The following is a 25,925-nucleotide window of genomic DNA, read 5'->3' on the forward strand; positions in this document are numbered from 1 at the left end:
GAAAAGTTTTATAAATACAATAGAAAATATATCTATGATCTTATCATTCTATTGATATCATTTTATTTTTATCAATAGATTGATGAATTTTTTAGCCGAGTGTTGTTGGCAATTAACTTGGTTTGGAGACAAGATCACCCGTCATTCGATTTACCTGATTTTGAATTGAAACTGTACTAGACGCATTACAGATCGTACCCTTACCTGGACATAAAGAAGTCGGAAACACTGGTTGAACTCTAAAGACGGTCCTAGATCGTCACCAGGACAGCATCAGAGGAACTTCTTGTTTGTGATTCGTTTTCTGAACATAGACAAAATGCTTGATCTAGCTCAATCTTAGATAGCTTCACTCTGTAGATCAGTTGAAAAGTTGTTAAAATTGCCCAACTTGCTATGGCAGAGGTGACTACCCCCACATCGGTAACTTCTCTTCTCATTTTCCCCAGAAAGTTTCACGCTTTTATTATGTGCACATTTTCATATCTTTGTGTCGCCTTACATTTGTGGAATTTAGGCCGACGCAAATAATGGGCCGAAATCTTTCTTGGATTTGGGATCCTTCGTTGGCGATTTGAATGCTGAGGATGAAACTGCCAGGTCTGCTAATTTTGCTATAATGCTTGTTAGTTTTTAATTCTTGATCCTCTATATATAAGGCAATTTAGGACATCTTTTTTTTTTCTTCTCCAGCGATGATATTTCCCTTGAGGGACTTGAGGAAGAGTTACAAGAATGTGAAACTGATGATGTAAGAATTTTCATACACTTATGTTACTTCATTCTTCATAATAGCCAGAATTTTATTGGATTAAAGCTTGATATTTGTTGCAATTTAGTACAAATTTTCTTCCCTTTTTGAGGGATAGGTTTAGGGACACTAGTATTGGGTCTAAATTTTGCTTACTTTGTATGTTGAAGGTTGTTGCAAACATACTCTCTAAAGGTACAACATTGCGGGAATACGCTAAGGGCGTTGAAAACAATTTGCGGCAAGTTGAACTGGATTCTATCCAGGTTTGCTGTACTAAAACACATTACCACCGTTCTTTCTTTCTTTCTGTATTAATAACTTGCAATTTTGAGTTATTCCTCTTTAGATGATTAGTATTATCATGCATTACGTTTTCTTTATCTCTTTATTCTACTATCGTAAGGTACTTTCGTTCAACTCAGCTATAAATTTCTAACATAGATAGGTTTCTAATATAGCATAGTCGGGTTTTTGCTTTGATTCCGGTCTATAGGTTTCTAATGTATGGACTGTTGAAATGGTCAATTTTCCATATTTAGCATGGATAAGCTTCTTCCGTAATGCTCTGAGTTCCTGGTTGTCTCCACAATCTTTATATAATAATTTCTGTTTTTCAACTTCAAAATTTCCTATACCTAATTGCCCTCATGTTGTAACCCCCATCTTATTTGAATGAAACTTCTTCCGACTATTTCCTTCCCGTAATTTTTTTTTCTTATCTAACTTTATTCTCCACCTTACTTGGCAATGGAAAAAGAGACATATTATAAATTGGAAGTCTACCAAAACACCGTTAATTGAAGTCATTCTACCAGCTAAAGATAAATACTGATGTTTCCAAGTGATATCTTTTTTCAAGCTTCTAAGTTACTAGCTGCGACGCCGAAAACAAATTGTGTTTTGACTTAAAGAAGATCCAAGTAAGTAGATGGGAAGGAAACAATTCTGCAACCCCACAAAATATCGACCAATTGCTACAAATATGCTACCTCATTGACAGGATACGCACAGCTTTTAGTTAGGCTTACATGCAAGCCTGAAACTGTCTCAAATACTTTGTTTGGCTCTCCTCTGCGTCACAAAATACCATGGTATTGTCAGCATTTAATATATGTGAAAAAGATACAGCATCTCTGTTACTTCTCACTTTAAAACCATTAACTTATCCTAAGGTCGTTGCAGAAGTAAGCATTCCACTGAACATTTCCATTACTAGAATGAAGAGAAAGCTGAAAAAGGTCACTTTGACTGAAAAATACGTGTTGCTATGCAGAGCTGAACCCAAATAACCCATTTATCTCCAAATTCATCTTCCTGAGCAGCGCAATCAAGAAATGCGAGTTTAAATGATCATGGACCATAGCCCTTCTCAGTATCTAGTTTCCAAATGATCCCTGGTTTCTTTTATTTAATTCTCATATCCAAGATTGCAAGCTACTCCATTGGTTTTCTGCCTACCTGCAAACAAAAGCCATTTGGGACTCTGATATTAAATATCCAATGATCTTTTTCAGCCTTTCAGCCATTTCTTTGGTTATGATCTTATGTATTCCATTCACTAAGCTTATAGGCCTCTATTCCTTTAGCTCTATGCCCTTTTCTTATTTGGAATTAATGCTATAGTCGTGACACTAAATCTCCTTTCAGAAATACTTTTTTGATGGAAGAGTTCTATTGCATTGATAAGTTCGAATTTTACCAAATGCCAGCATGTTTGGGAAAATGATATTCGACAACCATCAGTCCAGGGCCTCTTTTCCCTTCACATTCCCTCTATCATTTTCTGATTTTCTCTATCTCATCCTATTGAAAAGGTCTTTGCAACCATTCATTACCTTCCTCAGTAACCCCAATGAGTCTCTTGTCTCCTGTCAATATAATCCTCCTCTGCACATATTTTTCATGAAATACCAGAATTCTACTTTCATTGTATGCATCATCTAGCAAGATCCATTCTACCATCATTGTTTTAATCATATTCACCCTTTTATTTGCATTGATCATTTTCTGGAAAAAGCCTTGTGTTCTTGTCACCATTTGACTCCTCAAGCATTTGGACTTTTTGTTCCCAATAAGTCTCTTTAGCTTTTGCTAGCTCTTCCAATTACCAGGTAATTTTGACTTCTCCCTTATATCTTCTTCTGACATACTCTCTTCCTCCTTTTTCTTTACAATGCTTTTTGAGAGCATCTAACCATCCGTTCTCAAGTTTAAAATAAGAGCCATTTCTTTCCCCATTTCTATACTCCAAAAGAACGGTGTTATGTTCACAGATGAGATTTACTAAATGTACCTGGGTTGAACGTAGAGCTCAACTTGAGACACATAAAGAACTCGTGTCCGTACTCATTTCCTATGTGCCTCAGAATTTACAAATGTTTCTTTGGTTTGATGTTGGTCTGTGATTAGTGTCGAACTACAGATGATCTGGGAGAGCTAATGAAACCTATTTATTTTCAAGTGTCGAACTACTGATGATCCGAGAGAACTAATGAAACCTATTTATTTCCAGAAACCAATGCAATGCATTTAGTTGTCACAACTCAAATTCATGTAGCCTAATGAACTTGGTTTTAATGATGATATGATATACGGACTTGTCCAAAAAAATGAAGATATGATATATGCATTTAGTTCGTACTTATGTGCTAGTTTTCTTGGTGAATGCCGTGAAAACTTGGTTATAATGATACTGATAAAAAGCCCTTGTTTATATGACATATAATGATATGTGCTGTTTTATCAAATCAACAGGATTACATAAAGGAAAGTGATAATCTAGTCTCACTTCATGATCAAATTCGTGATTGTGACATGATCCTATCCCAAATGGAGACCCTTCTCAGTGGATTTCAGGTACTTTCTAATTTCTATGAATATAAAGTGGGTGACAACTTTTTTCTGCTTTAAAAAATCAGCAGTGAATCAGGCTTTAAAATTACCACGACGATATGATTGATAAGTGGTACAAGTAGGTCACCTTGTTACTATGTCACTTAAAATTGTTTAAAGTGTCATTCATGTTCACATCCTGGGATGACTTGGACTTTTGTGGGGGAGGGGTGGGGGCAATATCACTGTGAGGATTTCTGTGTCTCCACTTTTCTCTCATCATACATAGAGGAAACACGAAGAAATTTAGGAAAAAAACATTTAACATCCTCATGATCCACTTGCCTGTATCTTCTTTCATCAAACTTGATATTTCTCTGTTTTATCTGACAGGATGAGATAGGTTCTATAAGTTCGGATATTAAAATTCTCCAAGAGAAGTCTATGGATATGGGGCTGAGGTTGAAGAATCGCAAGGTATTATCTTTAAAGGATGGACCTTCTTTTACTGTTTACATTCTTGTCTTGGGCTTTCTTTATTTAGTGTATTCTAAGTTGCATCTGTAGTGTAGATTATTTGATACCTTCTCATTCTGAAGCAATGTTGATTCTGATGATTGTCATTTGAATGCATTTTATTGTTCAAATGTGAAGAAATCATCAGTCTGAATGAATAAAAGTGTGTGCTAATTGTGTTTCATGCCTGAAGAAGTTGTTAGTGGCTCTGAATGTGTGGTATTGGCCATTTCTTTTATCTTATAGATTTCTTCTCACTTTCAGATTACTGTCTGTAAAAAACCTTCTGAGTAATATGGATGGTTGCACTTTTGTTTCTGACATGGAAAACTTGAAAAAAGAGGATTAGAAGAGTATTTGGAGGAACTAAAAACTCCTATGCATAAATCAGAGGAATATTTTTATTTTGATGCACATTTGGAGCATATGGGTTATTCCAATAAGTGTAGATGATTGGATACTCTTTATGGAGAATTACATTTCTTTATAGGATTCTCTACTTAGGGTGTGTTTGGTATGAAAGAATGTTATTCAATTTTCCCATGTTTGGTTGGCTTAGATTTTGATTTTTTTTTTTTTATCAACTCATTTTCCTCCAATTTGGAGGAAAATGATTTCCCCACAAAAAGAAGGGAAAATAGTTTCCAAAACTCTCTTTCAACTTTTCCCACCCCCACACTCACCCTCCAATTCACGCCCTCGCCACCCCGGGCCCCAAAACCCCGACCTCACCCTGACCACCCCCGATCCACACCCGATCCACACCCGTCCACCATCCAACCCCCCTCCCCGGCAAATCTTCCCTTGCCCAACCAACCCACAGTCCTCGGCACACCATCCACTGGTCTCTCGGCCCTCTTCCCCTGCCCCCGTCCCACCCCTATCACCCCGCTCCTCCCCCTCCCTCACCATTTCATCTCCCATAGTGGTTGCCTAGACTATATATTTTCCAAATTATTTTTTTGATAACTAACCAAACACCATAAAATAAGTAAGAAAACCACTTATTTTCCAAGAAAATATTTTTTGCAGGAAAACATTTTCCTTCAATCACACCCTTATTGTGTATATCTTGTATGTCAAATTCTCCCATCAATCATATCAGTAAAATTTAATCATCTTTATTAAAAAGAAAAACGAGCCATGAGAAATATTTTCTTTTCTTCATTAACTAAGTAAGGTCTTGAGAAACTCAATCAGCTAAGTTCATCTCTTTTGTTGCTCAGTTCTTCTCTCTTTATTCCTTTTGATTACTATGCTTCTGTTCTGCAAGTTGCATGAGTAGTTCCACTTTCGCTTCTGCTTATTCAGGTTGCTGAATTAACTGGATTATTCAGAAAAGTCCTACCCGTTTTGCTGAAAGATTTAGTTATAAAAATTGTCTTTCAGTGTATAAGAAGCTATACGTGCTATAGTAATAATGCCGGATTAAAGAAATCATCCTAAGTTAGTCCTTGGTGTTAATGTCCTTGCTCTTTTGAATGGCAAGTTCTGTCTGAATATATATATATATCTAAGGCATCGACACCCCAAGTAAACAGACCAACCTCATCGACACCCCAAGAAAACAGACCAACCTCTTGGTTGATCATCTTTGTATAAAATTCTCATCTCTTTAGTACTTTTAACTATGATCAGGTCCACCTGGAGGTGCCTTGTTTAAAGACAATTAATAGATGAAAGCATATATTCTTTTTGTTGTTGTCATTGTCTGCGGAGTTATTTTTATATGATTGAATGCATAGCATGTGCCCGTTCATAGTTGTTGAGTACCTCACCTATTTTATCTGATGTCGATTTTATGCATGAAATGCTGAAAACCCTCTCAAAATTTAGCTTTCCACAGTTGTTTTGACAATAATTTCGTGGGAGCTGTTCAATTTAACTCTTAGACACTTCACTTCTTCCTCTTCTAAGACTTATTAGGTGGATGCTAGTGCTTCAAACACTAATGTAAGAGAACTCAGTCATGCTGTGGGGTCAAGCATACTTGATATAACAACCATATTTGAGTCTTGGTGTTTCTTGAGATACTTTCTGATAGTTGTAGTGTGCTTGCTGGTTTGTTATTCTGCAGGTGGCAGAGTCAAAGCTGGCAAAGTTTGTCGAAGATATTATTGTTCCTCCAAGGATGATAGACATAATTGTTGACGGGGAGGTACTTTTGGCTCCTTGTTTGTTTGTTCCTCATATTTATTCTTGCATTGTATCCTATAGTGGGTCTGAGTCAAAGAAGAATAACAATGGGGGAAAAGGAAAATTCGAAATTTAAGTATAGAAAGCGGTGAATGGGTTGGGATAGTCTTGCATATGATTTTGAGGACAATGATGTGACATGTCGGGCAAGTGATTGTGTAGCAGCTGGGTTTAGTCTTTTCTTCAAAGTGCTTATTATTTTTAACTGTTTCTGATTTTTATGTGGCCTTGCTTATGGATTTATCAACTCACACAGAAAGCTCTTCTTGGTAGTGTTAACGCTGGTGGCTGGAGTGACTTTCTCATTTTTCTCTTGTTTCATCATTTTTCCCTTGTCTCTTGTGAACTTATCATGCATCATACCATAAAAAAAAACTCTTCTTTTGGATAGTTGAGTGTTAACGCTGAACCGCCTTTCTCTCTTCTCCCTTCTTTTCCTCTTTTTTTCACTCCTTTCTTTTTCTGTCTTGGCTTGCTGGTATTGCTTTGCTACAGTTGAGGTTAGGGTTTGTTTGAGAAGTTTCTTCTAGTTAATCACCAGCTTTTCTGAATCAGGGCAGTTATAATGCATATCTCTTTATCTTTCTCCCTCTCTCTTTTTTTTTTTTTTGAACTTTTCGTTATAAAGTATTTACCAAGTATGACCTCTCTCTCTATTATAGCATGTAGCACAACATTCTGCCAGGTGTTTAATTTTAATATTGCATATTTGAATGCCTAGTTCACTCATGGCTTCTAACCAACCATCCAACGCTGAATGTTTATAGGTTAATGAGGAATACATGAGGACTCTTGAAATTTTGAGTAAAAAGCTGAAGTTTGCAGATGCAGACCCCATGGTTAAAACATCAAAAGCTCTGAAAGATGTTCAGCCTGAGCTAGAAAAACTTCGGCAGAAAGCGGTCTCCAAGGTATGCAGATGCTGAATACTTTAAGCATGTTTAAATTTAATTTTTACCATTGATAGGAGCTTTTGGGTTAACCACAAACCTTTTAGATAGCATAACCAACATATGGATGTCTTTGGTTTTATTCAGTGTAGTGCTCAAACACACTCATGATTTTATGATCCTGACTTTGTGAATGAAAAAATTCAAAAGGAAGAAAATTCTGATACAGTGACATCTAGCTTAATTCAGAACTGACTGCATGTCTTCGAAGCAAAATTGCTGGCAGTTCAAATGCCTCTGTTTTCTTGATGAAAAATCATTTTCTGGCTATAGCTAGAGATCAAGTATCAAATACTGCTTTTTTTGTTGATGTTTGAGGATATTTCTACAAAGTGGTGGTTAGACCGACTATGTTGTATGGGACGGAGTGTTGGCCAGTCAAGAACTCTCATGTCCAAAAGATGAAAGTAACGGAGATGAGGATGTTGAGATGGATGTGTGGGCATACTAGGAGAGACATGGTCATGAATGGAGATATTCAGGACAAGGTAGGTATAGCCTCGTCGTGGAGAAGATGCGAGAAGCGAGGTTGAGATGTTCGGACATTTGAAGAGGAGATGTCCCGATGCACCAATAAGGAGGTGTGAGATATTGACGATGGTGGGTCCGAGGAAAGGTAGAGGTAGGCTGAAGAAGTATTAGGGAGAGATATGTTGGCCCAAGGGTGGTCAACTGATCACCCTTCACCGAAAAATTATACTACGTATAAGGTAAAATATTACTTGTTATTGATTAAAAATAGACTTTGAACACCCTTGCATAGCCCACTGGCAAAGGGTGTTCAAAATTTGAACACCCTTATTGTATTTCCTGGCTTCGCCACTGGACATGACTCATCTTCAGCTTATCGAGAACATGACCCTTGATATAGGCGGGTGTGGAGGACGAGGATTAGGGGAGAAGGCTAGTAAACAGTTTTGCGCCTTTCCTTTCTTTCCCGTAGTAGCGTTATTCTAGTATTTTTGTATTCTTAAAAAGGTATTACTACCTGATGTTACTTGTGTTTTGGTTGTTCTATTTCCTTGCTATTATTACTGCTTTCCTGCTTTTACACTACTGCATTCTTCTCTATACTGTTGTGATTTGCATGTTTGGTTGAAGCCCAAGGTCTACTGAAAATAGCCTCTCTACCTGGACAAGGTAGGGATAAGGCTGTGTATCCACTACCCTCCCCAGACCCTATTTGTGAAATTACACTGGGTTTGTTGTTGTTTGAGGATCCTTGTAAGTAGATTAATGATTAATATCTTCCTGTACCATTTTTTGTAATTATGGATGACTATACTACCTTTGGTGCAGTTAATTTATATACAGCAAATGTTACCTTCTCAAAAAAAAAAAAAAAGTATCAAAGACAACTACCGTAGTTTTAATTTCTCCTTTTCTTCACTCTTTTATCTTTGTTTCATGTTCTCAACTGAAATTGAAATCAACATTAATCTTTGAAGTTACATTCAAACGTTACCCTTTAATGTCAAAAGAGTGAAGTTTTAAAAGACAGAGAGAGCATTGAAACAAACACCACTGGAGAAAAATAGTGGACTAGCTCCCACAGGGGTCTCTTTTCCCTTGTGTCATAGTATAAGCTTTCATGTTGAATTTCAAAAATCTCATTTGCTAAGAATCTAGTTGGAAACAAACTGAGAGCAGTCTTGATTGATATTCCTTCTCATTTATATCCGCCACCCCAAACCCAAAAAAGAAAAAAGAAAAGCAAGGGACAAACCACCACCACTACCAACAAACATTTCGATTTTGTCTATTTCTATTTCAGGATGCAAAGCTAGACTCCATAGCCTCTTTGATTTAACATATCCATAACCAATAAATGGACACAAAGCAAGGTGGATTTGCAAAAATAAGTTTCTATTTAGCCTCCTCTAACTCTTGTTCCTTTTGTACTTTTCCATTAAAACATTGGAAAAGTGGCCGAGGGAACATTTTTAAGATTAAGATGTATATATTTGAATTTATATCTTAATATTAAAATATTGTTTTTAGATCTGATACTGATTGATTAAAATTGTTTGTTTTCTCAATAGCTGAATGTTTATAATTTATCTTTTATAAACAATTAATAAATATAAGATTCAAATAAAATAATTTAAATATTATATTCCACAAAATATTAGGTTGTAAAGTGGTGGTTGATGGAGGTATTTGGCAGTGGTGGCTCGTGTCGATGGTCGTGCAGAAGTAGTGCTGGTTGGTAATGGTGGTGGTGGCTATGCAATGGTGGAAGTTGTGATGCTGGAGGTTGTTGGTGGTAGTGGCTGCGGTGGTGGTTGATGATAGTGGTGCTGGTGGTGGGCAACTGTGACGATAGTGGTGGTGGTAGCTTTAATAGTGGAGGTTATATTATATTCCACAAAATATTAGGTTGTAAAGTGGTGGTTGATGGAGGTATTTGGCCGTGTGGCTCGTGTCGGTGGTCGTGCAGAAGTAGTGCTGGTTGGTAATGGTGGTGGTGGCTATGCGATGATGGAAGTTGTAATGCTGGAGGTTGTTGGTGGTAGTGGTTGCGGTGGTGATTGATGATAGTGGTGCTGGTGGTGGGCAATAGCGGTGATAGCGGTGGCGGTGGGCAATAGTGGCGATAGTGGTGGTGGTGGCTTTAACAGTCATTACTGGTAGTGGTTGGTGGCACCAGTAGCGATGGTAGATAGTGATAATTGTGATGATGAAGGTAGTTGTTATGGTAGTGACTGACGATAGTGGTGGTTGACGGTGGTGCCTTGATAATGATGGTTGATAGTGGTGGTAGTGGTTGGTTATAGTGGCTGGTAGTGGTAGTACTGGTGGTTGGTAGTGGTAATAGTGATTGTTGTGCAATGATGGCTGGTGGTGATTGTGGACAGAATGGTGGTGAAAGTTGATTTTCGGAAAATTCTTTAATTCAATAGTATCTTAATAATATTAAGACTCTAATTGAGATCGGAATGACTAAGATCTATTCAGACCTATTAAGTGGTTAAATCTCAAAAAAACAAAAGCACTTGATGGTCTAAGGCTGAATCATTCATATTAAGACCTGCATTAAATGCAAAAAAATTTGGGCCTTAGTTTGCATCAACGTCAGCCTACTTAGGCTCCATTTCTTTCCACTTAACCGGATTTGAATTTGAATTGTTTAAATCTCAGTCCATTAAGTGCATTTTTTTTCTCTTTATTTTTACAGCCACTTGTTCCGAATATGTGGTTCATTCAGATATTGTACAAAGTCTGAAAATCATTAAAATATTGTTCACTTAAAGATTCTTGAAAAAAGTGATCCTTTATCACCGCTCTGTCCACTATAATTGCATTACTAGCATAAGCAACCACTAGCATCAACCTCCACGGCCAGCCACCACCTTCACTTACTACTGCACAACCATTACCACCAGCCACCACCGACACCACCACCGGCACCTGCATCAACTACCACCACTGCACAACCATCACCACTAGCCACCATCACATACCCATCACCAACTCATCAGCTAAAATTCGACTTCTCAAGTTTCGTCCATAGTCAACAATCACAATATACAAATAATAGGCTCAACACATTAATGCATGATCAACAAGTTCAATTTATCAAAATTGAACCTTGCCTTAATTCACCATTTCACAATTCCTGTCTAGAATGGAGTTACTCACTCACTCGGTTTTATACCCACAATAGTTCATAAATACTCTGTGGAAGCATTTATATTCCTTCCCTTCTCCAAAAAAAAGAACCCTATGGAAGCATCTATAACTACTCACTTCATCCCATCAACCATTAATACCCAATTCACATCTATTTGCTGCACATCCTACTATTGTCATGCTTTGGACCTTTGTGTCTTTGCATCACCACATCCTATGACCCTTTTTCCTCTCCTAATTTTTTGTCAGGACCATTATTAACCTTCTATCTCTTGCAAGACCTGTCGAAATCGCCCTAAAATTTCTTGTCTTTCCTGAGTTCTTTCTAATTTGCATCTGATCTCTCATTCAATCTGCTCTGGGAACACGTATTCTTTTCTGGAGATTGCTATCGAGTAATAGGCTGCGCATTCAGTTTTCTTGTTGAAATCTTTTCTGAGGATACTTCTTATACTGTTCGATGAGTGGCCCCCCAGTTTAATTCTACAAACTTCTTATTTATATCAGTATTTAAAACATTTTACCATCATATTCTGAATTTCTATCAGCCTTAGTTGCCATTTCAATTTTCATCGCTGCCTTTGCTCTATCTGAACCTCTTGTGTGGTTCAGTCTCTCAAGCACTTCTCCCGACATTTCTTAGCTGAGAAAAGGAAACAATTGTATCTTCTTGGACATTGGTGCATCAGATTTCACGTATGATTCTTTTTTATGCTCCCCCACCCTTGCAACAAAGTTGTCCCCTTGTAAGGTGATACATGATGCCTAATTATTATGTTTGTTTAACACATACATTGTTCTTTGGGGGTTATGCTTTTTGACTCATAATTGGGTCAACAGTAGTTACCCTGTCTAAGATATGTAAGACTAGTTGTCGTAATTTCATTACTTATCTGATTGAATTGTTCACAACTTTAGACTTCAGTTGCATTTTAGTCATGTCCCACCTAATCCACTTCCCTATTCCTCTTCTAGGTGTTTGATTTCATGGTTCAGAAGCTATACGCTTTAAGGAAACCCAAAACTAATATCCAGATCCTTCAGCAGAGTATCCTTCTAAAATATAAGTGAGTTGTGTTTTCTTCTGGTTTCTATCATATATTGTATCACTAATTCCTCTATTCCTGACTTCTGAAAACTAGCTAATAATTTTGTTCACAATGCATTTCTTCTATACAGTTTACCTGATTGGCGGCATCCAAGAAGTACAGTAGATATAAATTGTCCCATTTAACAATTCATAGATAACAGCATTTTGTGTTCGGTTATTAGTGTCCCTAACTGCAGTACTGTCTTTTAGCTGTTATTTTCCTGTCAGCTATCAGGATGCTAGAAAATTTCCTAACAAAATTTTACTTTTCCAGAACTATGATAACGAAGTTGTGGCACTTAAGGAACTTATTTCACATTCTTTCTTTCCCTGTATTTGTTTTGGTGTAAATGACGCATTATCCCATTTTATGTACGAGAATTTCTTAGTGTTTTTTTTGAAAAAAAATTGTAGAAAAAGTTTGCTCAGAAAGAAAACATGGTTGGATAGTTGCAGTTTTTTCTGAGTAGTTACGAAAATTTGTGAGTGGTTTGTTAGTAGAAAGAGTTCTTTAATTGAAAAGCGCTTCCCTTTTATTCTTCACAGGAAATTCTTTCTTTGTGAACTTTGTGAAAGGATGTTCTGTAAAGCAGTGTTATCAAAGGCGCGCTCAGAATATGTTGAGCGCTTCGCCTCGCTTTGCTGGCGCTTCAGTGTCTCATCAAGGATCTAAGGCATACTTTTCCTTACCAATGAGTGTAATCCTGAAAAGACGACACTAAACAATTGATATTTCACTTTATCGTATTTTTTTTTCAATTTTTTGTCCATATATGTGTTATTCCTGCGTATAATTATTGGTCTTGGACTACATATACAGATTTTTACTTTTTTCTCCAGTTGCGCCTTTTTTCATTAAAGCCCACACTTTATTTGCGCTTTGCACTTAAAGCCCCAACATTTCTTAGAGCTTTTTTGCGCTTTTCGCCTTTGATAACACTGCTGTAAACAAATTAAAAACCAAACAGGTTCTTGACAACTTTTTGAAAATGTTAAAAAGTTATTTACAAACAAACACCAAATTTTATTTGCTATCCCTGGAGGTTTTGAGGGCAATATCTGTTATTGCTATTGTGGTCTACTTAAATGCTATAAAAAAGGATGAGTTCTTGTCAACAGGTCCTTACCTAATTTATGATTATCGTCGGCTTCAATGCTTCATTCCAATCTTCTTTTTATCTTTCAATTTCCTGGATTTATCCATAGATGCACTTGAAGGTTATTGTTGCATTTACTTTTGCAGGTATATCCTTTCCTTTCTCAAGGAGCATGGCAAAGAGGTGTATCTTGAGGTTCGAGCAGCATATATTGACACAATGAACAAGGTTAAGTTTTATAGTACTGAGTAAATTTTTATAATTTGGCCAGCTTGTATGGTCAATGAGTCAAAAAAGAATTAAGTTGTTGGATGTCTAACTCTTTGAGATAGATGCGGTAGCTCCTGAAAAGGGAGAATTTATTGTCCTCAAAGTACATGAGTACTTAACTTGGCGGTTCCTTTACATGTTTGTATATGAGTTGTAAATGTTTCTCCATGGTGTATGGAGGCAGGTATAGCAAACAATATACGGGTGGTTGAAATACTTTTAGGGATTAGTCATTTGTGCACACTAGTGTTAAGCTTGAAACTTTTTTGTGCTCATGTGGTGTTTGAACGGCAATAGCATGATGACAGTAGTTGTGTGGCTCTAGAGGGTTTTGAGTTTTGACAGTAGTAATGAAGCAGAGAGTTGTGAAGAGAAGTTTGTTGCCGGGGAAAAACAGAAATAGAAATAAAAGACATGCAATATGTATTGAGGGGTCATGAACCCATGGTCATCAACTGTCACGACCCAATCTGCCCTCCGTAAGATGTCGTGACGGCACCTAGTCCCTACGACTAGGTAAGCCTAATATTGCGGAAAAACAACTAAAATGAAAACATAAATCTAAATCACTAACATCAGCAGAAATGAAGTAATTGATATAAATGCTGCTCGACATATACAATAACAACTCCCAAAAATAATACATACAAAATCTTCCCAAGACCGGAAACATCATAAGTCACAAGCTTCTAAGAATTTACTAACTGTTCTATACACCAATATTTAGAAGTAGTAGAAGAACTACACAAAAGATAGAGGGGGACTCCTAGGTCTGCGGACGCGACAGATGTACCTTGAAGTCTCCGTAACAGCAGCAGGTGCACACTAATAGCGAGGCTGGAATGATGTACCTGGATCTGCACACGAAAACATGTGCAGAAGAATAGCATGAGTACACCATAATGGTACCCAGTAAGTGCCAAGTCTAACCTCGGTCGAGTGTGACGAGGTCAGGTCAGGCCCACTGGTTTATAATAAATAAAGCAAGAAGATGTACAATATAATAAAAGACTGGAATGAAACAAAGGAAAACATAGCAATGATAGCAATACAGTACACATGGATAAAGAGCAGGGGATCTCCCGAGATACCGTCTCGTAGTCCCAAAATAAATGTGCAAAGAGATCTTCCGAGGTACCGCCTCGTAGTCTCAAAAGTAAATATACAAGGAGAACTCCTGAGGAACCGCCTCGTAGTCTCAAAAGTAAATGTGTAGGGGATCTCCCGGGATACCGTCCCGTATTTCCAAAGTAAATACGCAGCTCAAACATAAATGAAGATAACAATTACAACAAGAAAAACCTACAATACAGGCTAAGTACAAGTCAAGAAAGAAGCAGGGTCCGCTAAACATGCCGCAAAGAGTACAGATAATCAATTAAGACACGTAGGGCATGCTATTCCAGGCTAACAGGATAACTACACATGCTAGTAAACTCAAATAAGATGAAAAACTAATTATTGTTCAGTAAAAATCAGATTTTTCAACAGATAGCCCGTGTACGCTCTCGTCACCTTGCGTACACGGCGCTCACATATCATAACAACACCAAATTCTTAGGGGATTTCCCCCACACAAGGTTAGGCAAGCCACTTACCTCGAACCAAGCTCAATCAATCGGTAACAATGCCTTTTTCACGAATATCCGACTCCGAATGGCCTAAATCTAGCCAAAATCAATTACATATCATAATATAACAATAAGAAACTAATCTAGTTATGAAATTAAAGCTAAAGCAAGAAATTGGAAATCGCCCTAAAAAGTCTCCCCAGGCCCACGTCTCGGAATCGGGTAAAAGTTACAAAATATGAACATCCATTCACTCACGAGTTCACTTGTACCAAAATTATCCAAATCCGATATCAAAATCCCAATCAAAACCCAATTTCTTAGTAGAAGAGCTTCTACCATTTTCCCCAAATTTCTCAACCAAATTCCTTAATTAAATGATAAAATCAACCATAGACTAGCGGAATATAATCATAAAGGAGTTAGGAATCATTACCCAAAAGCCCCAGGGCCTAACTCAAGTGGCAAAGGGTGGTGGATTTGTGTCTTGGGTCACAGGTTCACGCCCCTACACCATGCAAAGCAAAGCCTGGTATTTAAGTGGAGAAGGGTAGAGGGGCGGGTCCATTATCCACCGAGTTTCGAAGGCTGTGGTTGGTCCAAAGGATCGGCCCCAGACGGATTTCTCGGTCATCAAAAAAAAAAAAACATTACCCAAAAGCTTCCTCTGAAAATCTCTCAAAAATATCGCCCAAATTCGAGCTCCCAAAGCCCCAAAATTGAAAATGGGATAAAACCCTCAACTTGGCCCTTTTTTTGCCTAGCGATCTCGCTTCTGCGAGGGCCCACTGCATCTGCGGTCCCGCACCTGCGGAAAGACCATCGCAGGTGCGGATATCACTTAAGTCCACAAAAGTCGCTTCTATGATCAAGGGCCGCACCTGCGCGCCCTTTTCTGCGATCCATCCTCCGCTCCTGCAAGTTCGCGTCTGCGGAGCTCTCATCGCACCTACGGTCTCGGCCCAGATTCGCTTTTGCGGCTCCAAGGCCGCTTCTGCGGTGCCGCACCTGCGTCGCAAAGTGCGCTGGTGCGATTACACCAGGTGCATCAAACTTCAGCCAATCCAACACAACTCCAAATGATCCGTTAAGCACCCGAAACTCACCCGAGGTCCCCGGGACCTCAACCAAATATACCAACAAGTCCTAAAACATCATATGAACTTAGTCGAGCCCTCAAATCACATTAAACAACGCTAAAATCACGAATCATCCTCCAATTCAAACTTGAATAACTTAAAACTTCAAATTTCAACAACCAATGCCGAATTCTATCAAACCACGTCTGTTGACCTCAAATTTTGCACACAAGTCATATTCAACATTACAGACCTGCTCCAACTTCTGGAATTGGAATCTGACCCCGATATAAAAAATTCCACTACCGATCAAAATCTCCAAAAATTTGACTTTCGCCATTTCAAGCCTAAATCAGCTACAGACCTTCAAAACACAATCCAGACACGCCCCTAAGCTCAAAATCACCCGACGGAGCTAATGGAACTGACAAAACTCCATTCCGGAGTCGTCTTTACACAGTTTCGACTACGGTCAAAATCTTAAGGCTTAAGCTTCCGTTTAGGTACTAAGTGTCCCAAAACACTCCGAAACCAAAAACAAAACCTCCCGGCAAGTCACATAAGCAGAAAAAGATACGGGGGAAGCAGTTAATAGAGGATCGAGGCTATTACTCTCAAAACGACCGGCCGGGTCGTTACATCAACTTAACGATTTGCATGGTTTTATGAGTAATAAAAATATTTTAACATCCACATTTCTTAAGAGAATGCTTCTTAGGTGGATTGAGGAATATAAAGGTGCGCCCCTGATAGTTATTTCTAACTAGTAAGACCAGATAAAATCTTATACTCGACACTGACAAGTTGAACAGCTGATGCAACACTCAGATCTAATTTGCAGGTTGATAACACTTGAACTATGACTTAGTATGTGATATTTTGGAGTCTCCAATCATTAGCTATCATTGCATGCATGACTTAATATGTTGGAATCCCGTCTCCTAAAATTTGGTATGACTTTGGTCTAATCAGTCGTAAGCTATTGTCATAGGTCTAGGTGCCCCTAATTGATTGTATTATAGTTAATATTGGAGCTGATCCTTTATCTTATGCTCTTTAGATTGATATGAATCATAGTTATCACATATACAGGTGATAAGCAACTTAATGTGCTTTTTGGCTAACAAGAGATCGTGTCATTTCATGAGTACTAAAGCGAAACTGTGTCACAGGTTCTAAGTGCGCAGTTCCGCGCTTATATTCAAGCTTTAGAAAAGCTGCAGCTGGATATAGCAACATCTAATGATCTGATAGGTGTTGAGACCAGAAGCACAGGTCTTTTTTCAAGAGGAAGAGAACCGTTGAAGAACAGGTCTGCAGTTTTTGCTCTTGGAGAAAGGATCAACATTCTCAAGGTCTTCATCTTCTTTCTTTGAGCCTTGATCTTATGACCAAACTGTGTAAAATTCCTCCGAGTGCAGGGTTTATGAATTTTGTGCATTATTGAGTGTGCTTTAGGTTGGTCAACTGTGAAGGTCTATGTAAGTTTCACTCTGTTAGAATTATATTTTAGTTTGAAGATAACTTTGATTGACTTGGGTGCTTTGGGACAACACATTGCCTGATAGTAGGATGAAAATTTGTGACTATTTCATCAGTACTAACTTCAGATGGGTATAGTCTTGACGGACACTTCATGGAGATAATGTGAAGTCTCTTTGTAATAAGTCATAATTATTCAAGATGATGAAGTGAAAGAACCTACAATATATGATTTCCAGCACGACAATTAGGTAGGTCCCTTATTAAAAAAAAGAAGGAACCTACCTAATTACAGTGCTTTAAATCGTATACTGTATGCTGCAGTTCTTGGGCTTTTTATTTTTTAGAATGTCATTTTTTTGTATTAATTTTTCTTGTTAGGAGGAAGTTCTATTTGAAATCTCCTATGAAGACCAAGGAAAAGCTCTTAAAACCATATGGGTTCCATCTAGATTCACTCTTTGGTAGATCTCCATACAAAGTTTAGCCTGGGTTACACCTGTATGGGGTAGATCATTCAACATATGCAACACTGATCCTCAAATCTATTTGTCCAAGTTTGAAGGCAATCGAACACATGCTCCATATTACTGAAAAAACTTGCTATATAATTCCAAAAACACCTGGTGTTATGTGGAAAAAAATAAAGTAGCCTTCAATACCACACAATAATTACCTTCTCAGAAAAAATACCACACAATAATTATAAGGTACAACACCCTGAGCTACCAGATTTGGATAAATAGATCCTTGGGAGCCATTCTAAAAAAAGGAGGAGAAATCAGACCTACTTGGTGAAATAGGTTCTTTTAGAATTAATTTCAAGCCATTTGCTAGAGGTTTTTACAATGCTTTCATTATGTCAAGTCCCTTTTGGCATTGTGCAATAGCCACTAGTTAAGCTCCGCTAGCACTAAAATGACTGAGTAAAACTGGTGGAGTTATATTACAAGAAGTAACTATGTGCATAGTCGGTTTTCTATTAACTCTTGATCTGGCCTGGTCCACCCCATCAATAGGAAAATAAGAAAATTGTTATAGGAATGTACATGATGATTAGATGATGTATTTATGGCATATTTTCCACTGTATCCAGGAGATTGATGAGCCCCCACTAATTCCACATATTGCCGAAGCCAGCTCAAAAAAATATCCGTATGAGGTCCTTTTCAGGAGTCTGCACAAGCTGCTCATGGATACTGCTTCTTCTGAGTACTCTACGATTTTCTCTATTTGACTTCCTGTGCTTCTGAATTGTAACTCACTGTGAAACAGTATAGCTTTCCTACTGATAAGATATAGTGGTAGCTTTCCTGGTTAATTATGTATTGACAACCATCTTTCCTTTTATTTGATTAGGTACCTTTTCTGTGATGATTTCTTTGGAGAAGAGGCGATGTTTTATGATATTTTTGCTGGTATGTAAAGTAGTGACTTAGAGTAAACATTTCCTTGTCATGTACCATTGCTGAAGATAAATATCATGTTTATGCTTCTTAAGTACTTGTCTGTAAATAAATATCAGATTTCAAAAATATCTTGTTTACCTCCTTATCAAAAAAATATCTTGTTGACCCAGATCAACGTGTTTAACAGAAGTTGTACATGCAGTTCTTTGGAATTTTCAACCGTTTCTGGTGTTGCCTTTAATCTGTTTAATTAAGTTGAAATCTCCCTCTCCCAGTCTGTATTATGATAATTTTCAAACACCTTCAATGCCTTGCTGAAACCTGCAATTACTGATTTTGATAGGAATATCCAAATTCCTGATTTTCAATGAGATTTATGATAAACATTTGTGTGTTATCAGGCCCATTTTCAGTAATTGATGAGCATTTCGGTACAATCCTTCCCAACAGTTTTGATGCAATTGGCCTGTTGCTCATGATTCGCATCATACACCAGCACCAGGTATATCATAAGCTTGTACATTCTGGTATTAGCTTGTTTCAGTACTCAGAAAATCCAGCAAGCATTAAAATTCCATAATGCATCAGAGGTATTTAAATGCTCTGAATGTGTCTGGCAAAGTTCTGTGACTCTCTTGATCATTGTCTTCGGTAGTCCTTTGGAAGACAGATGACAAATATCAGTTCCATCATTGTGTGTAGCAAATGCGAAGCGCAATGTTCACAGGCTTAAATAACGAGGTGTCTGTCTATCTTCTTAAATACTTGGCATTGGAATCCCAATACCTCTGCACTGTTCATTGTAAACTAATTCTTACTACAGACAAATTAATGAATTATTCAATAATTCATTCTCATAAAGTCGATTACTTTCGCGTTTGAAATGTGTCCGTGTAAGTTTGTTCATTGGTTTTCTCATAAGATAACCAAACAAATGACTGTTGCCGACGAAATTGATTTAATCAGAAATACTCATTACATGCGTTGAAACTATCTAAAAGAAACAGGCCCTTACTCTTTTACTCCTTTCCTTCGCATTTCCAAATGCATTTGGTTATAGTGGAAATCATACTTATCCAAAATAAACAGGCCCTTGCCTTTTAACTTCTTTCCTCTATGTTTTTAAATGCGTTTGGTTATAGTTGAAATCATACATATTTGTAATTCATTTTTTTTATAGAGGAATCAATCTAAGCATGTAAATTCTTCTTCCTAGAAAATTTTCAGTGTTTAAGGAGAAGGTGGAAGCAGTGATATCTAAATCCTGAAGCACCCGATGGGCTATACATTGGACCTTTTGATGATCCATCTTTCACACTTTAGCATCATGCACCTAAATTTTCAAAAAGATTTTGGAACAAATTTAGACTTGACACTGGAAACTATGGAACCTGCAATTGGCTTGGAAATTGATTGTGGGTTTGTTTGGGTAAATTTCTGAATGTAGATCAATCCAGATATTGTGAGAATACAGAATTTTTGAACTTATGAAAATAGAGAAGGAGAACTAAAAGGGAAGAATAGTAGAAGCTAGAGAAGAAGGGGATGGGGGAGAAGGAAAGAAGAAATATGAAAGATTTTACAACATTTTGTTGATTCGAATCCGTCTTAAATACAACATATGCATATACCTTTTTTGCGAAAACATGCAGAAAACATAGGAGGGTAAATTAGATCCTTCTGATAAGTCAAGGACCTCTAGACAAAGTTTGCAGCCAAGTTTTAAAAGATATTACTCATTGATTTTTTTTTGGGACAAGGAATAAGGATTTTATAAGTATATCCAGCAAAAAGAGAATGCTGGTGTGTATAAAAAATATGCAGTAACTCCATGTAGCCCACCAGATGGATAGAATTCCAAATGGTAGCATATGACCTGCTCAAACCCCTTCTTTTCCAGCATTTGATAAACTCACTAATTCTGGGCATAGACCATTTAATCCCCAATGTGTTTAGCATGAAATTTGAGATATGATATGTGAATGTACAGTGTAGAACAAGTGGTCTATGCCTTCAAGCTGCTCCTCTCAGAGACTGCATCTGTTGCAAATCTGAAAGCCTCTTTTTTGTAGATTACTCGTTGTCAGACAAGCACATGTTGCTACCAACCAAGTGAATCATTTGACCTTTTATGGTGCTTTGCTTTTTCAGCTATGTTCGCGTGGTGTTGGGTAGTGTTTATGGGTCTAGCCATAATATTGTAAAAAGAATTGACAGAGAAGTTCCTATTTTTGAGGACCTTTCCATCCAGATACAATCTGGATCAGCCTGTGGTAGTGCAAGGCCATTGAGTTGTTGTAGCATAGTAAACATTATTACCATCTCCCAATCATCCCAATTCCTTCTAAAAAGTGTTGTCCCAACTCTGTGATATTTTGTAATCTGCAATAACAGCCTTAGTGTTGGTAACAAAACTGTATAACTCCGGGAATGAATCTTCCATAGGGGAGTGTACAAACCAGGTGGCATGCAAACTGGGTGTCATGCCAGAACTTGACTTTACTCCATCTCCAACTTGAAACATCCCAGAAAGATGTGGCTTGATTTTCTACTTGATTCACATCTTTTGCAAGTCGACTCTTGCTCTAGTTTTTTCATTATTTTGGCTTCCAAATTGTTCCATGCTGCAAAATTTGGGAGAAACATGATGACCCTAAATCATACACAGAAAAAGACATTCCAAATCCAAAATACCATAGTGAAACATAAAAATGATTAAACTAATACTACATTAGATACATCAAACTATTTCAAGTGTAGAACCATCTTAGAATCCACTTGAGCTTTAACTTCGTTGCACTTATAATCTTCTTCAAACTAGTTAGTCATGCTTATACATCTGCAGTACCTATTCCTGAAAGAAATTTGATTGTAGGATCTGTTTGAGTTTCAATGATCTTTTACACTTTTAACTCAAAAAGAAAAAATAAAATAAAAAGATATAGAAGAGCACGTGGTAAAAGTGCTTTGAGATTTGGGGATATCTCAAACATAATAAGCAAATGAAATATCAGATATTCTTTTAATGTTTTTCCTTCTAATTTTCTGAGCATTAGAAAAAATGTTAATTTTGATTTTTTTTAATTTAAAAATTCAGTGAGGAATTATATGCTTAATGCATGTTTGTAATGGTCCTGTAGCATGCCAACTTGTGTTTTTGTGAACTTGAAATTAGATGTATGGCTTTTTTGATCTTGTTGGAATTTTTTTTTATTGAAGCACTGCTTTTTCTTTCTCAGCTTGTAATGTCCAGGCGCCGAATTCCATGCCTGGATTCATACTTAGACAAGGTATGTATCCCTCTATTAACTTTACCACCTGAAGTCACGAGCATCAATGCTGAATATCCCTGTGTATTCGTTTTGCGCTAGCATGTGAGGCTACTTATGTCGAGTTGAACTAAAAGAAGTTGGCAGCTGTTAATTTCAGCAGATACTTATTTTTTGCCTGTTGCCTTCTGTTGTGGTGATGTGTGTCCTTAAAATGTTATTTCGTATTTGTGGCGACTGTGATGTGGAAAAAGAACTGCTGCTCAAGCATATCTGGGACTTGCATGATTTCCTTTGCTGAAAGTACAACAACAATAACCTAGTAAAATCCCACTAATGGGGTTTGGGGAGGGGGTAGTGTGTACGCAGACCTTACCCCTACCCCGAAGGAGTAGAGAGGTTGTTTCCAAAAGATCCTCGGTTGAAGAAAACAAAAAGACAAAAGGACAAAAGGAGACAATATTAGTATCACCACAAAAATCATAGGAAAATTATGAACAACATGAAATCCAAAAGAAAGATGCAAAGCAAAAGCGATAGCTAGTAAATAGGTCCTGCACTGAAAAGCGAAATAGTAAGACACAACATTGCCACTAGCTATCTTAGACAAAAACCCTACCTAGCTAGTCCCACAATGGTACGAAGTAAGGCAAGACTCAACTACCTCCTAACCTACAACCCTAATACTCGACCTCCACATCTTCCTATCAAGTGTCATGTCCTCGGAAATCTAAAGCCTCGCTATATCCTGCCTGATCACCTCTCCCCAATACTTCTTAGTCCGCCCTCTACCTCTTCTCGTGCCCTCCACAACCAGCCGCTCACACCTCTGTACGAGAGCATCTGGGCTTCTCCTCTGTCCGAACCATCTAAGCTTCGCTTCCCACATTTTGTCATCAATGGAAGCCACGTGCACCTTTTCTCGAATATCATCATTCCTAACCTTATCTATCCTAGTCTGCCCGCACATCCACCTCAACATCCTCATTTCTGCTACTTTCATCTTCTAGATATGTGAGTTGTTAACAAGCCAACACTCAGCCCCATCTGAAAGTATAGAGTATTATTAGTTTGGGATATAAAATTTCATCTCGGCATGAAGTATTTATTATCAGGTTGACTGCGGCTAACTTAAATGACTTAAAGTGCAGTGAAATCAATTATCTAGTTAATGCTTTTCTATTCATAGCTCAAACTGTATTCTCAGTCATAATTTGACCTCAGCTTGACATAATGAGATATTTCAATGTCCCAGCAGTGAAATTGGAACTTGCTTTATTGATTAATCTGTGAATCCCAATTCCCAGTGATTTATCTATGTTTAATTCATGGTAACTGGGCATTTATCTGAATGAACTTACTAAAGTGTCAAAGTTTCAAGATATTGAAGGGTCATTAGAAATTTGAAAAGTTGCCTTCTGCACTTGGATTCATTATGTTGGCAGGGTTACCTTCATCAGTAAAGAGAGAATTAAACAGCTTGCTCGTAGAATGTGGTCAGATGGACCATTCAAAATGAGGAATAAGGAATTCTGATGCTAATTTGCCAGATATGAAACCATAATTTTTCGTGTATATATAGCTAATGTATGTATGTATGTATGTATCCTGCCAGATCATAACTTTTGTGTATGTAAGATCTTAGAAAAGGTGAATATAACTGTACAGCAACTCCATAAGGTCTTAGAAAATATAGCATGATGACATTGGAACAAAAAAATATTTTTTTCTTGTAGTTGTCTTTCTACAATGGACTGCTTTAACTTGTTTCTTAATAAATTTGGTCAGGTCAATATTGCTTTATGGCCACGTTTCAAGATGGTCTTTGACTTGCACCTCAACAGCTTGCGAAATGCCAATATCAGGACTCTCTGGGAAGATGATGTTCACCCACATTATGTCATAAGGCGCTATGCTGAGTTTACTGCTTCCCTTATTCACCTTAATGTAGAATATGGAGATGGGCAGGTTGGGGAACATGAAGGTTCACTTTTATTACTTATGGTTAACTTGCACTAAATTGGCTTTAATATTTGCTTCTAATTGTTGTAGCTTGAACTGAATCTGGAGAGACTCAGAATGGCTGTTGATGACTTGCTTGTCAAGCTAGCCCAAATGTTTGCTAAACAAAAGCTGCAAACAGTGTTCCTTATAAACAATTATGACATGACAATATCGGTTCTGAAGGTAAGAAGTTAATTTTTTTTTCATTGATAAACAAGAAATGAATCATGAAAAGTGCAAGTCAATGTCATGATGTCAATGGGCAGTGCTCATCCCAGATAATGGTGTTGAGTCCCACATCGACAATGAAGGGGATGGGTGGTCTCCTTATATGGACTTGGACAATTCTCACCTCTTGAGCTAGCTTTTGGGATTGAGTTAGGCCCAAGGTCCATTTATTAAATGGCATGCCCATGGCGTTAATTCCTTTTCTCTGAAGTTTAGCGATCCATCAAACCTGAAGTGTAATAATATTTTATAATTCCTATCCGAACATTTGATGTCATTATGAGCAAATATTATGTAACTTGGTAGTCTAAGTCATAGTAATTTCATTTGCTTTCAGGAAGCTGGTCCAGATGGTGGGAAAATCCAGCAGCACTTTGAAGAGCTTTTAAAGAATAACACAGCCATATTCGTGGTGAGCATACACTTCAATTCTTGCATTTCAAGAATGTTGAAATATTATAGTTATGCTTCTCTGACAAAAACCAACCCCACTTCTGTTTTTTCTTTGAGTATCAGTTAGGTTCCAAAGTAGACTTAGGTGATCAGTTGAAAATAAAATTCATTGCGTTCTTCCAGAAATATTACTATATAAAAATTCATTATGTTCTTGTAGAAAACATTAGTTATTGGAATAGAGAATCAAATTCATAACACGCTTATCTATTGTAATGAGTACTTGATTAATTACCAAGAACATAAATACTTGGTGATGATCGCAATCACAAAGTGCATATTTTATGAGTTTCCTTAATGCAGATGGTATCAGTAGGGTTTTCTAATCAACATTAAGATCAGCATCTGTATATTTCTTGAAAAATTTGCATGTCAAGCCTGTTGTTCTTGATTGTTGGATCAATATTGGAGCATCTTAATAATTATATACTCAGCTGAAGACATTGTCCTTATGTCCAATTTTATTGCAGGAAGAACTGCTGTTGGAGCATTTTAGTGATCTTATCAAGTTTGTAAAGACGAGAGGATGTAAGTGTTGGAGAAAATGCTATGCATATTATTTTATCTCAAACCTGCTCATATTCCCTAACTAATCATCTCATTGCAGCTGAGGATTCAAGTAGTAGCACTGAAAGACCTATAACTATTGCTGAAGTCGAGCCGATTGTAAAGGACTTTGCAAACAGATGGAAAGCTGCTATTGAACTTATGCACAATGATGTCATTACTTCTTTCAGCAATTTCCTGTGCGGTATGGACATTCTAAGAGCTGCATTAACTCAACTTCTTCTTTATTATACGAGGCTTTCTGATTGTATAAAGAGGATAAATGGTGGGTCTACCTTGAACAAGGATCTTGTTTCAATTTCATCCATAATGTATGAGATCAGAAAATACTCGAGGACTTTCTAAAACATTTTTCACATTTCGTGTTCGTTTTACAGTCTTTCTTGTCTTTGTTTTTGATTTTTTCTTTTAGAGCCACTTGAATCACTGTATTTACGTTAAAGGCCTCTCAATTGAACATCAAATTGTCATTGTGGCATTTTGTAAGATCTTGTGTTTCAAAGAAATCAGTTGATGACTTCAAAA

The 25,925-nt window shown here is 37.4% G+C and overlaps 1 protein-coding gene across 1 annotated transcript; it reads left to right on the top strand.

Moving 5' to 3' along the window:
- Positions 1-25,925, top strand: LOC107822889 (vacuolar protein sorting-associated protein 52 A). Its single transcript, XM_016649473.2, has 20 exons — positions 1-423; positions 518-600; positions 694-751; positions 922-1,017; positions 3,509-3,610; positions 3,980-4,063; positions 6,180-6,260; positions 7,066-7,209; positions 11,857-11,948; positions 13,215-13,296; positions 17,161-17,343; positions 18,567-18,682; positions 18,830-18,888; positions 19,281-19,381; positions 22,119-22,169; positions 23,937-24,116; positions 24,201-24,335; positions 24,718-24,792; positions 25,304-25,361; positions 25,441-25,925. The coding sequence occupies exons 1-20, from the start codon at positions 397-399 to the stop codon at positions 25,743-25,745; spliced, it is 2,112 nt and encodes a 703-aa protein (XP_016504959.1). The 5' UTR covers positions 1-396; the 3' UTR covers positions 25,746-25,925.

The sequence above is a fragment of the Nicotiana tabacum genome, chromosome 6 (genome assembly GCF_000715075.1).
Source record: "Nicotiana tabacum cultivar K326 chromosome 6, ASM71507v2, whole genome shotgun sequence".
Classification (NCBI taxonomy): Eukaryota; Viridiplantae; Streptophyta; class Magnoliopsida; order Solanales; family Solanaceae; genus Nicotiana; species Nicotiana tabacum.

Coding starts and splice junctions, on each gene's coding strand:
- LOC107822889 (XM_016649473.2), top strand. CDS start 397: ATGGCAGAGGTGACTACCCCCACATCG. Junction 17,344..18,566: donor AAAGGATCAACATTCTCAAG/GTCTTCATCTTC, acceptor CACTGTATCCAG/GAGATTGATGAGCCCCCACT. Junction 18,889..19,280: donor GTTTTATGATATTTTTGCTG/GTATGTAAAGTA, acceptor GTGTGTTATCAG/GCCCATTTTCAGTAATTGAT.